The sequence below is a fragment of the Uloborus diversus genome, chromosome 4, assembly GCF_026930045.1.
Source record: "Uloborus diversus isolate 005 chromosome 4, Udiv.v.3.1, whole genome shotgun sequence".
In the NCBI taxonomy this organism is placed as follows: Eukaryota; Metazoa; Arthropoda; class Arachnida; order Araneae; family Uloboridae; genus Uloborus; species Uloborus diversus.
The window spans coordinates 14,239,801-14,259,398 of NC_072734.1; the positions used below are offsets into that span (position 1 = coordinate 14,239,801).

The 19,598-nt window shown below is 34.8% G+C and overlaps 1 protein-coding gene across 1 annotated transcript in view; it reads right to left on the minus strand.

The window, feature by feature from the left end:
* Positions 1 to 1,620: 1,620 nt before the first annotated feature.
* Positions 1,621 to 19,598, minus strand: part of LOC129219836 (uncharacterized) — a 30,651-nt gene continuing 12,673 nt past the window's right edge. The window contains exons 2-4 of the mRNA XM_054854141.1: positions 7,705 to 7,851; positions 6,044 to 6,238; positions 1,621 to 1,749 (exon numbers count right to left, since the gene is read on the minus strand). Of these exons, the coding sequence (XP_054710116.1) occupies positions 1,621 to 1,749; positions 6,044 to 6,238; positions 7,705 to 7,851 (471 nt within the window). The remainder of the gene's footprint in view (positions 1,750 to 6,043; positions 6,239 to 7,704; positions 7,852 to 19,598) is intronic.

Sequence of the window (19,598 nt, forward strand, 5' to 3'; positions counted from 1 at the left end):
TGACTCTCCCCCCAGGTGAGCACCACTGTCTTACTTGCGGTGTCAAACTCCTTTAAGATCTACTGTCTGTGAACATCGCCCGAACTTAAACAAACATGTTGTTACCAACTCACAGTTTAGTTTGGTGGTAGGTAAAGATTCCACTTTAATAGGTTGTATCATTCCTATTAACAATCGCGATTCACTACCCCCTACATTCATGGTCAGGGACGCCTTAAATTCATATTTCTGGAAGGGGGGAGTTTTCAATTAAATAAATGCAGCTCCGAATTTTACTGAATCATGAAATACATAATCATGCACATTTACCAACAATTAATGCGAATGAACAATTAAGCACATCACAAAAAGAAGTATAATAATACTCAGTATTGTTTCAGATGATTGATTCATTTGGTCACTCTGGGGATTCTTAGAGAAATGGTTAATTTCAGTCTCATCAAGTAATTTTTTTCTAAACAGTCGCTTTGTGTGTATTAGAAAGTGGTAGAACGGTAGCGACTTAGTTCTTATCCGATTGAAGACTTGGTGAATAAGTGAAATATCTGAATGTGTTTTATATTTATTACGTGTCTTTTTTTTTTTTTTTTTTTTTTTTGCAGTCAATGATAAAATCTGCAACGAGAAAAGGAAAGAAAACAGATGACAACCAACTCTTGATTTTCATGGGAGATCCCGCGGGAGTTCAACTCCGTATTTATTTTCAATTCTGTATGAAAAATCTGACATTAAGGTAGATTTTAGATTATTTACGTTTGAAGTTAAGTTCTGAGGGCTAATATGGCTCAGGTGCTTCCTTTGCTAGAAATTAAACCCTAACCATAACTAAAGCAAACTAGAGAAACCTATAACAACCATTTGCATATAAATGGACACATATCTCAGTGTTGAAACTGAGACTGCAAGAAAAAGATGCGGTAGCATTATACGAATCACAGGATAGGAAAAGATGGGTAAGATTTGCGAGTGATTTTTTTTTCTCGGGGGAAAGTGGAAGAAGTTTCAACGGTTAAATAGGCTGATTGAAAACAAATCTTCAACTAATTTAAAATTCGAATTTCGAGAAAAATCCTGGGGAATACTTGCATAAAATAACCTTGTGTCTTAGCTGTCGCCAATTCATGATACCTTTCCCAATTCATGTTCAAATTTCACCTTCATCGCGGCAAAAGAAGAATAACTTCAGAAAACATTTGTATCATAGAAATTAAAAGCACAAAATAAATCAAAACACTCAATAAAAATAATAATGTAATCGGCATTGTCATCATATACTGCACCATTTAAGAGCAGTAAAAAAGATGAGCTTTTCATGAATAATATGCAATTTTTGCATTACATCTCTGAAAATTTCAATACTTTTAATTACTTAAAATCAAATTCATTCAATTGAATAAAAGTAAGATTATCAAGTATCTGTAAAAGCACAACGAAGCGAACTTCCATTACTTTTCTCATGATTTTTAGTGCTGCCATCTAGTAGAAATAACATAAGACTTAATGAACTGATAAAGCTGAGACAAGTTTCAAACCTTTGATTTTGTAAGCTTAAGCTAATAAGAAATTTAAAAATTCTTTATAAGTTCAAACTTATTAATTTTAAATTCAGTTATTTTTGTTCTAACTAAATACTGTGCCTATTTTAATTCCTTTACAATGCATTCTTTCTCTATTCCTTCTATCAGAAACAGGGCCGTCCGAAGAGCTGGTGGCGCCTGGGGCGAAACTTTCCTGGCACCCCCACCCCACCTATACACACAGAAAAATCAAGTTAGTTATAACATCAGTGTATCATACGCGTAAGCCCGTCATACTTACGTCTTTTATATATTAATGAACAAAACAATCAGAGGACTCGAATAATACAAATTAAAACGCAAGCAATGAATCCGTTTTTAATACTTGTTATACGGAATGATTATACATATATCCCCCCCCCCCACACACACACACACCGGAAGCATTATGAAGCATTTGAAATTTTGCTTCCAGATCTCAACTTCATTTCGTGAAATTTTCAGGGGATAGCCCCCAAATTAACATTACTGGCATACTGGCCCTAATATTGCAAAATACGGCCGGGTCATTCCATGTCAAGTGATCCAAAATTTGGGAAATTTTTTCCCTCACCCTTTTGTATTTCTTTGAAATTTGGCTCATCGATTGTACCCTTCGAGGTAATCAAAAGTCCAAATTTTTAGATTTTTATCGCTATTATTTTTTTATTTATGACACTTTGATTTTTCGAAAAACCCTCTTTTTTTCATGGATGTTTGAACATAAAATGGACGATAACTCAGCACCAAATATAGATAGAAAGATTTGGTAAAAAGCATTTTGAAGTACATTAGTTGCTGTTTAATTGGATATGCAACATGACAAATTTCAGAAAATTTTTAATTTTTAAAAAATGAAATTTAAATTTTAAATTTAAATTTTTTAAGAAAGGTATAATGAATTTTTTTTTTAAAATTCTCAAAAATTTGTGTGTATTTTATCTTCATTTGTGAAAAGTTTTAAGTTGGGATCTCAATGGGATCATATTTTTATGAATTTTTAAATAAAATTTGACTTATGAAATATAATGACATTTTTCAGATTCTAACTAGTTAAATATGGGGTCTTCTTACTGGGGATGGTCTAGTAAGTAGTAATTGATCATGATTATGCTTGAAATGATCTGACATGAATTTGTAGATTGGTAAGCTCCCCCCCCCCCCCCCACCACTTTTATTTTTTTTTCAAAACATTTCGAAAATTAAAATTAAATAAATAAATAAATAAAACAAAATGAATAGTAAACTTATTAAAAGTTGGTAAATAATCTTCTTTAAAGCAAGAAAAGCCCCCCCCCCCCCCCAGCACCACCACTTTTATTTTTATTTTCAAAACTCTTTTCAAAACGCAAAAAATAAATAAATTAATAAAATAAAACAAAATGAATAGAAAGCATATAAAAAGCTGGTAAATGTTCTTCATTAAAGCAAGACGAAGTACATTCCCCTCCCCCCACCCACCATACGATTAACACTATAATAGTAACACGCCTCACCTGACGCTTTTTTTTTTCGGACCAAGTGTTTCTTTTTCAATCCGAACTTCACAAAATTTACTTGATTAATTCACTATCTGATAAGGAAAGTTATGATTAATTTCATCCCCTACCCCTGCGCCAACTTTCAATTTTGGAGGGAGGAAAGAAATAGTCTACCCCAAGATCATAGCAAAATAGGAGTGTTTCCCCCCATTTTGTTTCATTCTTTTCACACTAAACTAAAAATCAATCTAAGTATCAGATCATATGCATCTCCGCATAAAACTGTCTTTCTACAACATTTGGAGTGCAGCGGTCTTCTTTTCTTTAATGCTAGTTTTCTTTTTAGTTTCAGTTGTAAAGGAGAGCAATGCAGCGAGATCTATTTATGTATATGTTAAAAGCAGTTATAGATCAGACAAATTTTGCTAGTTTGAGCATAACCTTCCATGTTAAATGCAAAATTATCATATAAGCTTTGTGCTACAATATGATTAAGGTGAAAAAACAACGTAAATAAAGCACAAATATTCGAGAAAATACAGCATATAGCTATTTCAAGGCTACAATGGAGCCTCTTCATCAGTGCAAAAAGCTCACCAACACAACCAGAAGTTGCGAGAGAACTGACAAAAAACCAGGTGGACACCGGTATTTATACCAAAGAGAGCCAACCAATAAGAATATAGGAACATGACAACAAACAACCAATCAGCGAACAGCATGTACGCTCCGGGCTCAAAGCAAGGCAAGAGACAACCAATCAGAAGCCAGGAGACAAAAAGAGTGCGAGACACCAAAGAAACAGGAAAGGCAATTATAGAAATTGCTTCCAAATATCATGAAAAAAATGGAGTGCTGGAAAAATCATTGACAAGAGAATGAGAATTTTTCCAAGTATGGTAAGCTTCCCAGAAATCGAGGTCATAAACCGAAGAACATTTACAAATAATCTTTGCAGATGAAAAATCAAAACAGTGACCAGAAGTCCAGCAATGCTGAGCGATGGAAGAACGAGCAAGTTCTTTATGTTTAACATAGTTTTCGTGCTCTTTCAGACGGTGCTTGAGAGCACGTTTAGTCTGTCCAACGTAGCCAAGTCCACACTTGCAGGAGATGCTATAAATGTTTGCTTCCATGTTGTTAAGCTTTATTCCAGATTGCTCTTCCCCCCTCCCTTTCCTCCTCCCCCTATCGTCTCACTTTTCGAAAGGAAAAAAAAAGCTGCAAATGAGTGGTTCTATTTGTCTGTTAAAGTTTTTCTGACTTTTAGTTTTTATGACCCCCTCCCCCCATTTATAAGCCTTAGTCACTGCTGATGTTTAGCAGCGTGCATCCCAGTTTATTATGATTATAACTCTTACGTGCCAGTTTTTTTTTTTTTTTAAATACAGTTTTGAAAAAAAAAAGATAAAAAGTGGCTGTGTGGCAGGGGGGGTGTACCAATCTACAAATTCATGTCAACTCATTTCAAGCATAGTCATGAGCAATTACTACTTACTAGACCATCCTTAGTAAGAGAACCCTATATTTAACTAGTTAGAATCTGAAAAATGTCGTTATTTCATAAGTCAAATTTTATTTAAAAATTCATAAAAATATGATCCCATTGAGATCCCAACTTGAAACTTTGCACAAATGAAGATAAAATACACACAAATTTTTGAGAATTTCTTTTAAAAAATTCATTATACCTTTTCTGAGAAATTTAAATTTAAAATTTAAATTTCATTTTTTAAAAATTAAACATTTTCTGAAATTAGTCATGTTGCATATCCAATTAAACAGCAACTAATGTACTTTAAAATTCTTTTAACCAAATCTTTCTATCTATATTTGGTGCTGAGTTATCGTCCATTTTATGTTCAAACATCCATGAAAAAAGAGGGTTTTTCGAAAAATCAAAGTGTCATAAATAAAAAAATAATAGAGATAAAAATCTAAAAATTTGGACTTTTGATTACCTCAAAGGGTACAATTGATGAGCCAAATTTCAAAGAAATACAAAAAGGTGAGGGAAAAAACTTTGGATCACTTGACATGGCCGTATAATTGCATTTTCAAGACTTGAGTTTCAGAAAATATTCGGGAAAGGAATTCTGTACCGTTTTTCTTTAATAGCACACGCATTGGGTTTTTTGAACGACACTTACAAAAAACTTAAGTGGAAACCCCTGAACATAAAACATTGCTTAAGTTTTTTGGAACATAATTTTGAAACATTTTCCAGGGAAGAACTCCTTCCTATAAAACCTACAAAGTTTGTGCAAATTACATTTTTGAAACTTCAATTTCAAAAACTTGCAGAGGGAGAAAGAATTGATTTCAATCTTTCTTTTTTTTTTTTTATCGATCGGGAACAGTCCCTGAACGCCATCCCTTACGTCAATAAACATGGCCTATGATCGCGTTTTTAAAGGTTTCGATTTCTAGAAGTTTCCTCTGAGACCCAATTACCCTTTTCCCCATTAGCATCTGCAAAGAAAGGCCAAAACTTGCGTTTTTAAAACTAAAAGTTTCACATTTTTGACCGGACCCCTCTTTCTTATCAGGTCAAAATTTCTTTTTTTTTTTTTTTTTTCAAAGTGCCCCCCTAAAACTTTTGTTTGATACAAAACAGAGAATTTGTATCGGCTTCAATGATGCAAAGGAAACGAACATTTTGGAGACCGTGAGAGAGGAATATTTTCTTGAACTAGGAAAAAATAGAGAATCATTGCAATGATTTTCTATTTTGTGTGTCTATGACTGCATCTATAATTAACGAAGCGAGGGGCGAAGTTTGGGAGGGGGTATGTGGGTATGGCCTGTATAACCTTCGCCTCCCCCCCCCCCTCACACATACAACTTAACCCTTGCCTGCTTATGCGAGATTCCAAAAAGAACTTGACAGTAGAATTTTGTACTGCAAACAGAATAATTTCGGAATATCTTACTTTTAATTGGGAAAATCCTTAATATAATTTAGTAACAAACTGCGGCGGAAAAAAAAAATCTTTCAGAACTCACTTGACGTTCTTTCTCTTCTTGTCGATCTCGCTTTCCTTTCGAGACGTTATTCGGGTTCGAACTCCATTTTTGTTTGGTCTGATTCGAGAGCGGTTCGGGGGCGGCGGCTCCCTCAGACACGGCACCCTGCTCAGGAGAAGGGACGAGGGTGTCCTCGCTTGCTGTCTTCACTTTCGAAGTCATTCCTAAGATATTCTAAAAGAGAAGAAATATATTGAATTTTGTAGCGATTACTATACATTAAACTGAAAAAAATCGCATTACTTTATAAAGTAATCTGATGTTCTCTCAATATGCGATCATTCAAATAATCTACTCAGTAGATGGTGCCACTTATATCACATGTAAGAACAATTGGTTTCAGTGGCGCCATCTAGTGGGTAACTGTACAATGAGAAGGGTAGATCGCCTTTTGGGAGAGTACCGGTACGGGCTTTCCATAAATGATAACACACTAATTTTCAGCATTTGTGATCCCTCCTACGACATACTTCACCTTACCCTCTCCCCTCCCCTTGCCACAAGTCACGCTGTTTTTCATAAGCATATTCTCATAAGAAATGCGTGATGTCACGCTTCTTGTTACGCCCTAACTCCTCTTCAAATTTTTCCGAACCCCCTCCCCCTTAAAACGTGAAATCATTTGTGGACAGCCCTGTACTGGTAATTTATTACAAATTATAAGTTATGGACAAAAACAAAACTAGAAGCATGAATTGCTAGATTGATAAGTGCAGAGTGAGAAAAATTTGCTGAAAATACATAGAAAAATTATCGAAAAAATGGGTTTCTTGCGTTAATGAAAGAAATGGAATAAAACTCATATTCGTTCATTACCTATCTATACCTGTCACACTTTCCCTGCTATTAAAATGACTTATTTTTCTATAATAAAATTTTAATATAAAGTAAATTATAATCTGCCTAGTATCTGATGCAATAAAAACTGACGTCTGAGTTTAATTTTGCTATTTAAGTAACATTTTTTGCCATTAAAAAAAAATCTGTTGTATGTTTCAGGTTATTCCAGTGTCTTTCACTGCACTGTAAAAATCGGATTATTCCGGTCTTCCGAAGAAACTCAACGCTGATTAATTTAAGAAATCTATGAGAGTGTAATGAGTTGTTTAACACAAAATATTCGACTGGCAAATTACTTTTTCATGATATTTCTGTTTGTAACTGAGAAAATTTTTAACGGTCGCCTTTCAAAACCTAATAGCTCTAAAGCTTCCTTGAGGCAGCCTACAATCGAAGACTGCTGTTCTTAAGAAATTCAATGTGTGAAGGATGTAAGTTCAGAGCGACGGACTGCCCAGCCGGCTTGTCGGCCTGCGGTCTTGAGCGCCCTTCCGAAACTGCGCCTTCGTTTTTTTTTTTTTTATAATTGTATTTTATTTTATTATTTTTTTATTTCCTCCTTCGAACTTGTGCGAATTCGTTTATTTTATTTACGCACTCAAATCTGTGCGAATTCGTTTATTTTATTTACGCACTCAAATCTGTGCGCTTTCTTTTTTTTGTGCTGACGAACCTGTGCGTCTTTTATTAGTCAAGGTTAGTGCCTTCTTGGGGGACTCAGGCTGCCCCTGAGTAACGTATCAATTGTTCAGTTCAGTGCCTCATTTTGTTACCCCAAACTGGCATATTTTATACGCAACCTGTGCCAGCAGTTCGTCCTCCAGGAGTTCGTCGATGTCCTTCATGTCCTCCAGGTCTGAGTTGAATTGATCTTCGTCCTCTTTTTCAAATGTCACGCTGCCCGTGTCACCGCTGCGGTTGCTCTGCGTTAAATCTTCGATGATGCCCTGTAAAACAAAAATAGATTTTTAAAAAAATTTAGCCCAAAAAAGAAGAAGAAGAAGAAAGAAAGAAAAACGTGCAACAGATGCAAAAACGTGATTGTATGCCAAAATTTTAAAATATATATATACAGTATGGGATCCCAAATCCGGAATGCTCGGGATCATGACCTTTCCGGATTTCGGAGTTTTCCGGGTTTTGGATTCTTACTCAAAAATAGTGAAAACTCTCGTGTCATGCGTTATTTGTCACGTTTTTCCTGGTTTTGCATATGTAATGTGCCGATCGATACAATGTATAGTAAATCATATTTTTATTTAAAATATTTTTTTGTTTTTACTCAATGGGCTTTGCATTGCTTACTTATGACACGAAAGTGGATGTTAAAATATTGCTGCACATTTACAGCAAAACGCTCCTTTACGCATAACACGTGGCATCGAAAAAACTTTTTTTTTTTTAAAGCTGATCTAAAAGTACTGTTTTCAACAAGTAGTTGCCGAATGTTAACAATTTTGAATTTTTAAAACTGAAAAAGAACTTTTTTTTTTCTTCAATGGGAAAAGTTCCGGATTTCGGGATTCCGAATTTGGTACCTCAAAATTTATGTATATTATTTTTAATTATAATAATAATGAGTAAAATGAATAAATAAAATGAAAAAAAAAAGATTCAATAAAAAAACATTGCATTTTTACATCCAAAAAACGCAGACGACAATATTTACTTCCAGAAAATTACAGTGACCTCTCACTTTTACGCGACCAAAGGGGACAACGAAATTTTCGCGCACAAGTAAAATTCGCGCATAAGCGAAAAAACCCAAAAATAAGCTTCAATGCAATAAGTTTACATCAGTTATAGTAATACTAATAGTACACTACTAATACTAATGAATAAATATGCACATAATTACGGTTTATGCATTGTAATTTTAAAAAAAAAAAATGAAGTTGTACGTTCTGTCATTTTTTATACACTGTACAGCACGTAAGTGAATTCCCCAAAACCTAAAAAATGTCGCGTGATCAGAGCTATAACCTACGAGGATACAAAAGATCCTCAAAAGGCAAAGTCAATGCTTACCGCTTGACCACGACTTTAAATGGCAACCTTTTCGTATGCAACCCGTTCTCCCTCGCTAGTTCTCCCCTCTCGATGTCAATCACAAGACTAATTCCACCCCCAATTGCTCACTTGTGCAAAAAAGAACGCGTGTTTGGAAGAATTCGAACAATGGAATACAGGCGTGCGATACATTCCAAGAGACAGAACAAGATGGGTACAAATCTTCTGATAAGCAAAGCTCAAATATGCGATTTAACTATAACTTGAAAAGAAATTATCGCGCACAAGTGAAAGGTGCATTTTAGGTTTCGCGTATAAATGCACAAGAGTTGACATTGTTTCCCTATATCGCTGGCCGGGCCCGTAAGAAAAACACGTATAAGTGAAAAACGCGTATAACAGAGGTCGCGTCTAAGCGAGAGATCACTGTAATTACATTTGTAGCTCAGCAATGGAACACGTCACTCGCTATCCACAAATAACAAAGAGATTTGAGCACCACTTTTAAATTACTGCATAGTATAATGCAGTAGTATTTCATATTGCTGCGTTTTTCACTTGATTTTAGACCTTCTAACTTCGAGAAAATTAAAAATAAACATTTTGTTTCTCACAAAGAAGGAAAAATCAGATGACTAATGGGACAATTTGAAAGGAAACAAACACACTGAATGAGAGAAGAAATCTTTTCAATGACAAAAGAAATGCCTAATGGTAGGAAAATTTTCAGAAGAAATTGTGATTTTTTGCAATAAAATCAACTAATGTGCGTATCATTTTCTGTATGAATAATTGTTTCAAAATATAGTTCAGGCCTTACTAAAAAATCCAGAAAAAGAAATGTTGATCATTTTTAAACTAGACGTTGTGACAACATTTCCCTTTATTGGTGAAAGATTTATTCGCAACTCCAATAAACTGTAGGGGGCACTGCAGTCACCGTCCAATGGCGGAGGAAAATGGTAAAACAAACACATACCGTAGCGAATAAAATGCTAATAAGTATAGTAATGTTTTATAGTATGAATGAATTTTTTATTTTATTCGTTTGAAAATAATATTTCAAGTCTTGTGGATATTCTGGCCCATGCAGAAAGAAATGAGAAATTAATAAGCATTACTAAGCGTTAGAAATTAATGCAACACACGTAGTTCTCAAGCAGCCATTCTCACGATATTGAATTCGATAGTTATCACTTCTTGACAGAACTCATTTTCATTGTGGCCATAAGACTGACAAGAATAACATTTAATACTAGATAATGTAATTATATGACAATACGATTGTTTGTCAAAAGAGGAAGATGATATTTCTCTGTTTCGTTTGGCTAGCACTAATTGTTTTACATTTGAGGCAGTGAGAAGCAAAGGGATGTATGTGGGCATTTTCAAGTTTTGAGTAAAACGCATTTAAAGATAACGTCCTAGGCAGATTTTCATTGGTTCTTAAATCATGCTGTACAGCAGCACCAACCAGGTTTACTAGTACTATTTATCTCTTGCCCCAAGGCAGAGAAGAGGTTCAACTACCATTTGTACTGGTTATCTCCAAATTTTCAATTTTGGCATTTACATGGCTTTGCTTCTCACTGCCTCATTCGTAGCTGAGTTATTTCTTAAATTGCCAAATCGGTTATTATTTTTATTTTTTATTTATTATTATTTTTTTTCTGTTTCGTATGTTTCTAATTTCTGAATTAAATGATTTAATTCTGTCATGCTATGTAAATCATCAATAAAATTCTCTCCGTAGTTTTCTTTTAATTGATCTTCCGTTATTTTTATCATAAAATGATTCAACTGATAAGCGAAATCTCGCCAAAGGTTCTTTGCTAGCACAATACTGAAACTATAACCCTACACAAATTTTTGGCGAAACTCTTCAGCCGATAATGTAAGCAATAAAGTAAAGTTGGCGCACTATTTTGGTGATTAAAATTCTCGGCTTTTGTTTCTGTTAGTTCAAATTCTGAACGTTCTTTCTCGGTTAAAATTTTTCATTCCGTTCTGCGACAATATTTCCGAGAATATATTTTGCATACTGTCCATTAGAACTAAATGCTGTAGTAAAATAAGGTTAGTTAAATTAATTGTTTTTAAATTAGGCGTAGATGAGAGCCCTAATTTTTCAGCTTATGTTATCAAATCCTCCTTTCGAGTTTTAGATGAAAACAAAACCTCAAACTTATACACAACAAAAACAAATTACCTGGTAAAACTTGATTCCCCTTCGAAAAGAAATGCTTCGAACAGACACGGATATTCATTATCAATTTCATGCCGATGGGAAGTTTGTTAATCCAGAGTTTTCATCTGTTTACATTTTCGCTATTTACGACTTTTAACTCACTTTTTAGAGAGAAATAATGGAAACTAACATTGTTTCGAGAAGATCGAGAATACCATTGAGCGACAAATCAATTTCTGTTGGTGAATGTAATCGTAATCTAAGACACATCGTATGCGTTGATAAATACCCATAGCAAACTTCCTATGTTTACCTCAACAGACACACGTGGAACGCAATGTTTTACCTTTTTCTGTAATTTTATAAATCATCGCAAGTTACCGTATTCGAACGCTGGGAGTTACGAATTAGTGCATACTACTTTTCAACTTTAAGTGTAAATTTTGGAAATTTTTAATGCACATTTTACTGATTTTAAGCGCATCTATCCCGGTTCTAGTGATAAACCACACAGTTGTGAAGTTACTTGTTTCGAAAAAGCGATAACTAAAAAATGCTTAATTTTCTGTGGTAAAGTTCCGTATTGGTTGTTTTATCTTTGCAAACAGCAGAACCTTTGGCGGGGCGTAAGAAGCGGTGTGATGTTCCAGCTGTCAATGACAGCGATATCACATGACCCTTCGTGACGTATAAATCAGAAGAAAAAAAAGGTTTTGATTTTACATTTACGTAGTAGCGATGGGAATTTTCTTTGATACAGACGTGCTTGAATGTGTATAATTCGTCCAATTTGTTTCTCCGGAGTAATCAGTACTTTACTTATAGCTACTTGAAGAGTTTTTTTCTGAAGAAAAAAAGAAATTAATGCAGATGTATTAAAGCGTGCACTTCATTTTCTTCAGGTAAGTTTTGGCAAAAATGGTAGCGGTCATCAAACTTTATTTTTGTTTTTAATATTTAAGTACTGTTGAAGGAGGCTCTATGCAACAACAAAACACGTGTCTGAAATCTTCTATGCAATTTGTGCCTTAATGTGGTTTCACTTCAAGAAATAGACCAGAGGTTCTCAACGGGGGAGGGGGGGCACTCTCTCTAAGGGCTAAGAATATCTCAACTTAGGCGTGAGTGTATAACAGATGAAATAAAAAGTAAAACAAACAATTAATTCAATTTTGTGGTTAAATATGAATTTTTCTAACTATGTCAGCTTCTTCATTCATGTCGTAAAAGTGACTAATGGGCACGCCAACCTCTCCTCGATTCCAGATTATCTCAGAAGGGAAAAAAATGTGTTTATTTCTTTGCTTCTTGGATTTCAAATGTTCTAATAATACTATGTTCAAAAATAAAGTTTCGTGTCGTAATTAGAGGTTCGACATCTATGGCAAAACATCGGTGTTTCAAAACATCGATATTCGAAATTAAAACATCGATGGTAATGATACATCGACCAAAAAACATCGATCTTTCCAAACATCGATGTTTAAAACATCGATCTTTCCAAACATCGATGTTTTAAAACATCGATCTTTTTATCAATGTATAACATACATATTTGAATATACTACACTAATTTAAGCAATACAAAAGAATACGTACCCGACGATATACAGTGGCTCCCAAAAGTCTTCGTACACCTACGACTTTCAACGAAATAGGCCCCAATCCATTGGTTAGAATTAATATTTCCGAATAGGTATTTAATTATAAGATCTATGATCAATTTGTAGCAAAACTACAAGAAAAGTTTTTAAAAAATATTAAAACTTAATTTTTTAAAAATCAAAAACCAAAAAGTGCTGGAAATTTTATCTCACAAAAGTCTTCGTACACTTTACAAAATGTCTATATATTATGGTATAATCTAACTTTTGATTAAGTTATTAATTAGTAGAATATCATACAGTATTCATAACACCTTTTAAACGTCTGGGAATAGATTTCATTCTTTTTCTTTCTTTTTTTTTTTTTTTTTTTTTTTTTTTTGCGTAATTTCTTAGTAAGTGTTCAACCACACTTCAAGTCTTACTGTTTCTAGCTCTATTTTCGTTTTAAAGCCCTATTTTCGTAATCTAGCCTCCAGATATCTCTAAATACGTTACATTAATTTAAAATCTGGAGATTGATGGGATATTTTCTAAACTTTATTACAATTTTCGAGGCACTAGACGCAAACGTTGAAAACCGTGTGCTTCCTATCGTTATCTTGATAAAAAACAAAGTTGTTTCCAATAGCCAAATTTTTGGCTAAGAGTTCAAAACTAGTTTTTAAAACATTTAAAGGAACAGCATGATTCATTATTTCATCAAAAAATTACAAACTACCAAGTCCTGATGCTGATATGCACCCTCACACTAGAATACCTCCACCGTCCTGATTAACTGATCCAAATAAGTTCTTAAGATTAAGTTCCTAATTTTTTCTTCTACTTACAGTTATACAACAATTTAACCAAAAATGTCGAATTAATTTTTATCTGTAAGTAAGACGTGATTCTAAAACGTTTTTAGCTTATTTATCATTGATTTTGTGACGAAAAGCGTAAGCTTTCTGTTTTTCGCACGATCAAGAAAATTTCTGCGGGAAGAGGTCTCATTTAATCCAGCTAATCAGAGAACTTGGCGAACAATTTTAAGTGAAAATTAAATGTAAAATGTTTAATTTAACTCTTTAGAAACTTTTACAGCACTCAAATGTGTATTTTTCATCAATTTTTTAACTTTAAATCTCCGATTACGTTTTATCAACTTTGCCGGTTGCCCTTTTCTTACCTTGTTTTCGGTCCGATTCCTTTCTTTAAAGCATTTTATCAAGCACTTTAATATACAAACAAATAAAATAACTAATTTAGAGACATTTCAAACCAATTTACCACTACTGTGGGAAAAAAAAATTCAAATTTCAAATGGTGTTTGCGGTTTTTTACGAATACCAGCCATTTTACAGTAATAAGCACAATATTAAGGAATAAATAAACAAAGAATTAAAGCCAAATGACTTATAAGGGTCAACACAATGCAAAAATATTAATCAAACGGCATATGATCACTTTAATCATGAATTTATTCGAAAATATTTGAGTGTACGATGGCTTTTGTGGCGTGTTATTTCTCTGTCTCTTCGTTTTCTGACTCATTTCAAAAAGAAGATCCGTCATTATTTTGAAAAAACCAATGGGTTGTATTTAGAATGACGTAGGAATGACGTGAAAAAAAAATGGACTTCATATTCGAATTCAGTTTTGAGTTATTTTGGTTTTACTAAAAAATTTCAAAGTGTACGAACACTTTTGGGAGTCACTGTATTGAAAATACTGAACCTCAAATCATGAATATAATTTAATAAGAATAATTTCACACTATCTTGGTATCATAGTAGGACAAAAATTGATAATAAGACAAGCACCGATTAATTAAAACTAGTTATAGTAATATGAAAATATTTTCAAACTGAATGAAACTAAAAATAAATTTACATCAAAAAAAAATCTAAGAAAAATGTATCATAGCACTTTCCGTCAGTTGAATGATGAGAAAAAAGAGTTGTGCTAATAATTTTAAAAATACAAAATTAATTCTAACAATTATTTTTAAGAACAAGAAATATGTGTTGTACTGTTAGTTAATAATTAAACACAAATTGTAAGTAATAGAGGGACGACTTGTTGGGGGAAATCGATAAGTAACCCCGAATATTGGTGTTGACAGTTTGAAGAAAAAGAAGTTTGTTTACTTTGTTCCCCAGAAGCGTATTTCTCTTTTCGCAGACTATCCCACCTGTCAGAGGAATATCTCTTTCTAGTGATGGGCATAATCGAGTACTCATAATCGAATCACTCGATTATTCAAAATCATTCGAGAACTCGATTATCATGAGTTCTCGATTATCGTATCTCGAGTTCTCGATTATCACTTTTCGAGTTCTCGAGCGATGAACTTCTCGAGTTCTCGATTATCACTTTCCGAGTTCTCGAGCGATGGACTGTTCGAGTTCTCGATTATCACTTTCCGAGTACTCGAGCGATCAACTGCTCGAGTTCTCGTTTGTCCTTTCCGAGTGCTCGAGCGATCAACTGCTCGAGTTCTCGCTTTGAACTTCTCGAGATGTTGAGTTCTCGAGATGTTGAGTTCTCGAGATGTTGAGTTCTCGAGATGTTAAGCTCTCGAGATATTGAGTTCTCGAGATCTCAATCACTCTAGCAATGTAATTTTTGATCGATTTGAGAATCGAATGAACCTCTCAATATAGTTGACTTCTGATAGGGGTGCCCACCTTGGAAGGTGGGGATCGTGGCGCAGACTGCGCCATTGACATTTTTAGATGAGGGGTGTTTTAAGGGGTATTTTTCTTATTTTTCGGGGGGCTCTGTGATATTGAGGGGGTGCGCCCTTGACCTCAGGGGCACCCCTGCTTCTGAAGTGATTCAATTGCAGGGGTGGATCCGTCATTTAGGGGGTCAGAGGGCTGGCTTTGAAAAGTTAATGATTTTATTTATGAATGGTCATGGTTTTTGTTGCCTTCCGAAAAGATATGCATTGAGACCCTTTAACCCTTCCCCCAGAAAAATTTGGAGTGACGGGTTGAGCTGAGGTGCCCACAGGGGAGGTGGGTCATAGCGCAGACTGCGCCATTGAAATTCTCAATGGACGTTAATCTTTTTTAGGGAATGTCCTTTTTGAGGGGGGGGGGGGGTGTTTTGAGGGATATTTTTCGCTTTTTTTTTTGGTGGTAGGGTGGTCTATGCGATATTGAGGGGGGTGCCCTTGTCCTCAGGGCTGGTGGGCACCTCTGCTTCTGAAGAGTTTCAGTTGCAGGGGCGGATCCGTCATTTAGGGGGGGTCAGAGGGCTAGCTTTGAAAAGTTAATGATGTTTCATTCGAATAGTGTTATAATTGAATGTATGCTGTCGAATGCTTGATTATCAAATGATTATTTGGGATGCTTTGGTAGTCTAATGATATGTTTGGTGGAAGTGGGTGCGCTAATAAGGTTCCAACTTGAGAGGCATTAAAATTAAAATTATATTTCAGGTAAAAATGTGGAATACTTAAGTTGAAAACCTGAGGGAAGTCTTTCCCCTTACGTCCACCGTCGACTATACCATTAGGTAATGATACAGGTGAAACAGGCAACAACAAACGTTTTAGAGCCCAGCTATACAGATTACTGCAGACACGTGTTTCGGGGTTTCAAGGAACCCTTTTTTCAACGCAAAATAGTGAGATTGTGGATGTAAGGACATTACTAGATGTCTTTAGGGACCATTCATTAATTACGTAAGGGTCCCTAGAGGGAGGGGGGCTTCAAACCCATTCTCACGCAATATTTTCCAAGTTGATGTTTTACATTTGAAATTGTGCAGTCAAGTGGTTTGACGGGAATTATATATTTTATTTGCGTTTGGAAAATAAAAAACTTATTAGGATGAGCTGTTTTTTATTTGTTTTACGAAGAATGAATCGTGTAAAACATGATAAAAGAATCGCACCATGCATAGCATGTTTTATTTTTAATAATTATCGCATCATACACAAAAAAAAAAAAATGTCGAAAAAACATTCAGTCTAGATTCCAATTTTTTAGTAAACATTTCATTACACAAAAAGGATTAATTTAATAATAGTGAATTTAATTTCGATTCCCAGTGATGTTAGATTCGTTATTTTATTGTTTTGAAAAACGGAATGGAATCAATCTTACCTAAGAATAGGGGGAGCGGTTTGAAAAATCTTACATACTTTTACATGGTGGGAGGGGGGTCAAAAAAATGCCAAAATCATCCTTACGTAACTAATGAATGGCTTCTTGCACGCAAAAGCTTACTATTTTGTTCAAAAAAGGGTACCTTAAAAACTCCAAAGCACGTTTCAGCAGTACTCTGTATATTTGGGATACAAAACGTTTGTTATTTCATGTTACTTCTCGGCACTAAGGTATTTACTTATTCCTTAATAAAACAAGTGGTTTACTTCTTGTGTAATTCCTTCCTATGGGTGCAAATAAGAGGGGAGGGGGGGAGGCGAGAGTTTTGACGCAAACTGCGAGATTGTAATTTTTAGGGGATTTTGTCTCATTTGGGGGTATTGCTCTTGGGGAAGAGCTTCATAGGTGGTGCCCCTTCGCTCTTGGGATGGATAGATTTGGAATGATTTTAAAATACAATGAATGCTTTTCGTTTGCTTTATTCGAATGGGGTTATAGTTGAATGTTTGGCGTCGAATTTTCGATAATTGAGAGATTCCTTAATAATCAAACGAAATTTTTCGAACGAAAATTGTTAATTATCATATGAGCGGATTTATGGAAGGGCAAGTGTTGTGTGAGTGGCGGATACAACGGGAAAATCATGGGGGTCATGTTCCCCCACCCTAAACCGTCGACAACAGTATCCGTACACATTGTGTTCAAACACTTCATGCATAAAATGTCAACGATGACAGTATCTTTTCATCTCATTAATTATTTTTCAAAGTAAATATTTGAACTACTACTTCGTTTCATTGCTCATGAAATTAATTCGCAACGTTTATTCCCAATTAGGTGCCTTATTCCTGACCGATTTGGGCCTTTTTATTGACTCCCAAACAGATTCAGACATTTTTCGTACCAAAAACGGGAATTTCGTTCATAGGCGTGGGGGTGGGGGCTTTCTTCAACATGAGCCATCCTCTCCCCCCAAAAAATGGTTTTCTGTATCCGGCCCTTTAGTGATCCGGTAGTGAAATCTTGAAACAAAGGGTATAGAAACGCTTTCCATACTGTTTTGAACTTGACAATTATTAAGATCAAATATGTACAATTTTTATTAAAAAGTGAGGGATAATGATTATATGGTTGGGTCTTTGGGCGACACTAGCAGGTTAAAACTTGAGAATTGTTAAACTTAAAAATATATTGAACCAGTAAGTAACCAGTAGTTTAATTGAAAATTTAAGGTGGTCTTAGGTCTTTTTCGGATTATTGTTTCTTAGGGGGAGGGGGGAGGGAGAAATTTTCATAAGATGCGTGCCATTGCTCACAGGGACGGACGGACACCCCTGTCATTCTCTAAAGTTTCAGATTCAAATAATAGCTTCTCAAGTGCTTTTTTTCGAATGAGGTTACTCAGAGAGCACACTTTGTTGAGATAAAGGTTTTAAAACGATTGTTAACGCTGTGACAGTCATGTTAAAACGTTTGTGAAACGTTTAAACGCAATGTGTTTAAAATGCAGTGGTGCCCATCCCCCCCCCCTGGCGATGACATTCATCTCTCAAATGCGACGGAGAATCCCCAGAACGAGAGCCCCATAAAATAAGACTAAATGCCCTCTTATAAGTTACCCTCTCCTCTTCAAAACTTCAATGGCATGGTCTGCGCCATGAATCCCCCCCCCCCCTCTGCCCTCTCAATCGTGGGGGATCCTTGTTTAATATATTGCTTGTTGTCGAATGTTCGGTTATCGAGCGTCTCGGATGATTTGAAAACCGGATACGTAATCTGCTTTTTAGAGAAAGTTGGTAATCAATTTAAACCTTTTTGAGGACCAACGCACGGAAAATCAAGCGCAGCTATGAAACTAAGTTCCGAAATGGACCGTCGCGAGCCAAAGCATTTTCAGCAGTTTTGCCTCAACTTTACAATAAATAAATAAATAAATAAATCTCATAAAATCAGCACATCAATTGACTCCAAATTTTTAAGTTGAGTGAATAATATACTAATCAACATTTATGAAAATATAAGGAACATCACATTGAAAATATAAGGAATATGACTTAAACAGAAGCGAGTAAAACAAGAAAAACATTTAAATTCAACTACGCACGCGAAAATAAATGCTACGCACAAAAGATAAATATCTTACGTATGGAATTTGAAAGAAAAAAAATCTGTATAAAATGTTATTTTTATTTTTAAAAAAATGGGCCAAAGAGTGGAAGCTAATATTAATTCCACACGACAAACTTCCATATTTCTTTTTAATGCACTCAGAAATATTTCAACTTTACTCCCTACGCTTTTATACTGTTATTACATATTTCCCAAGTCAACGAATGAAAAAGAAAAATAACAAAGAGCGAATCAAGAAAGAAAAAAAATAATCATGAACTTCAATGCAATTCAAGCCACACTTATAACTTTCAATGCGCCGGGAATCCCAATCTGATGGAAAACGCAGCCAGAAATATTTTACCCGCCCTCCACATGTATCAGTCAGATAAATATAATTCCGCTAATAACAAGAACATAAAAAAAGCAAAGCAATAAATAAGAATGAATGAGTCCTTTTGCGCAGAGAGAGCAACGATTTCCCTACTTGTTTACATTATTAACTTTGTGTTTGAGTGCCCGAAACCATTTGAAATAAACACGTGATATCTGAGAATCATTAGTTTAAATACATGACCGTTCGAATAAATCACTCAAAATGAATGTGAAAAAAAAAAAAAAGAAAAAAAATCGAGAAATCATTCCGTTACAGAAATTGAAATGAAAGGGGGAGGGGGGTGATA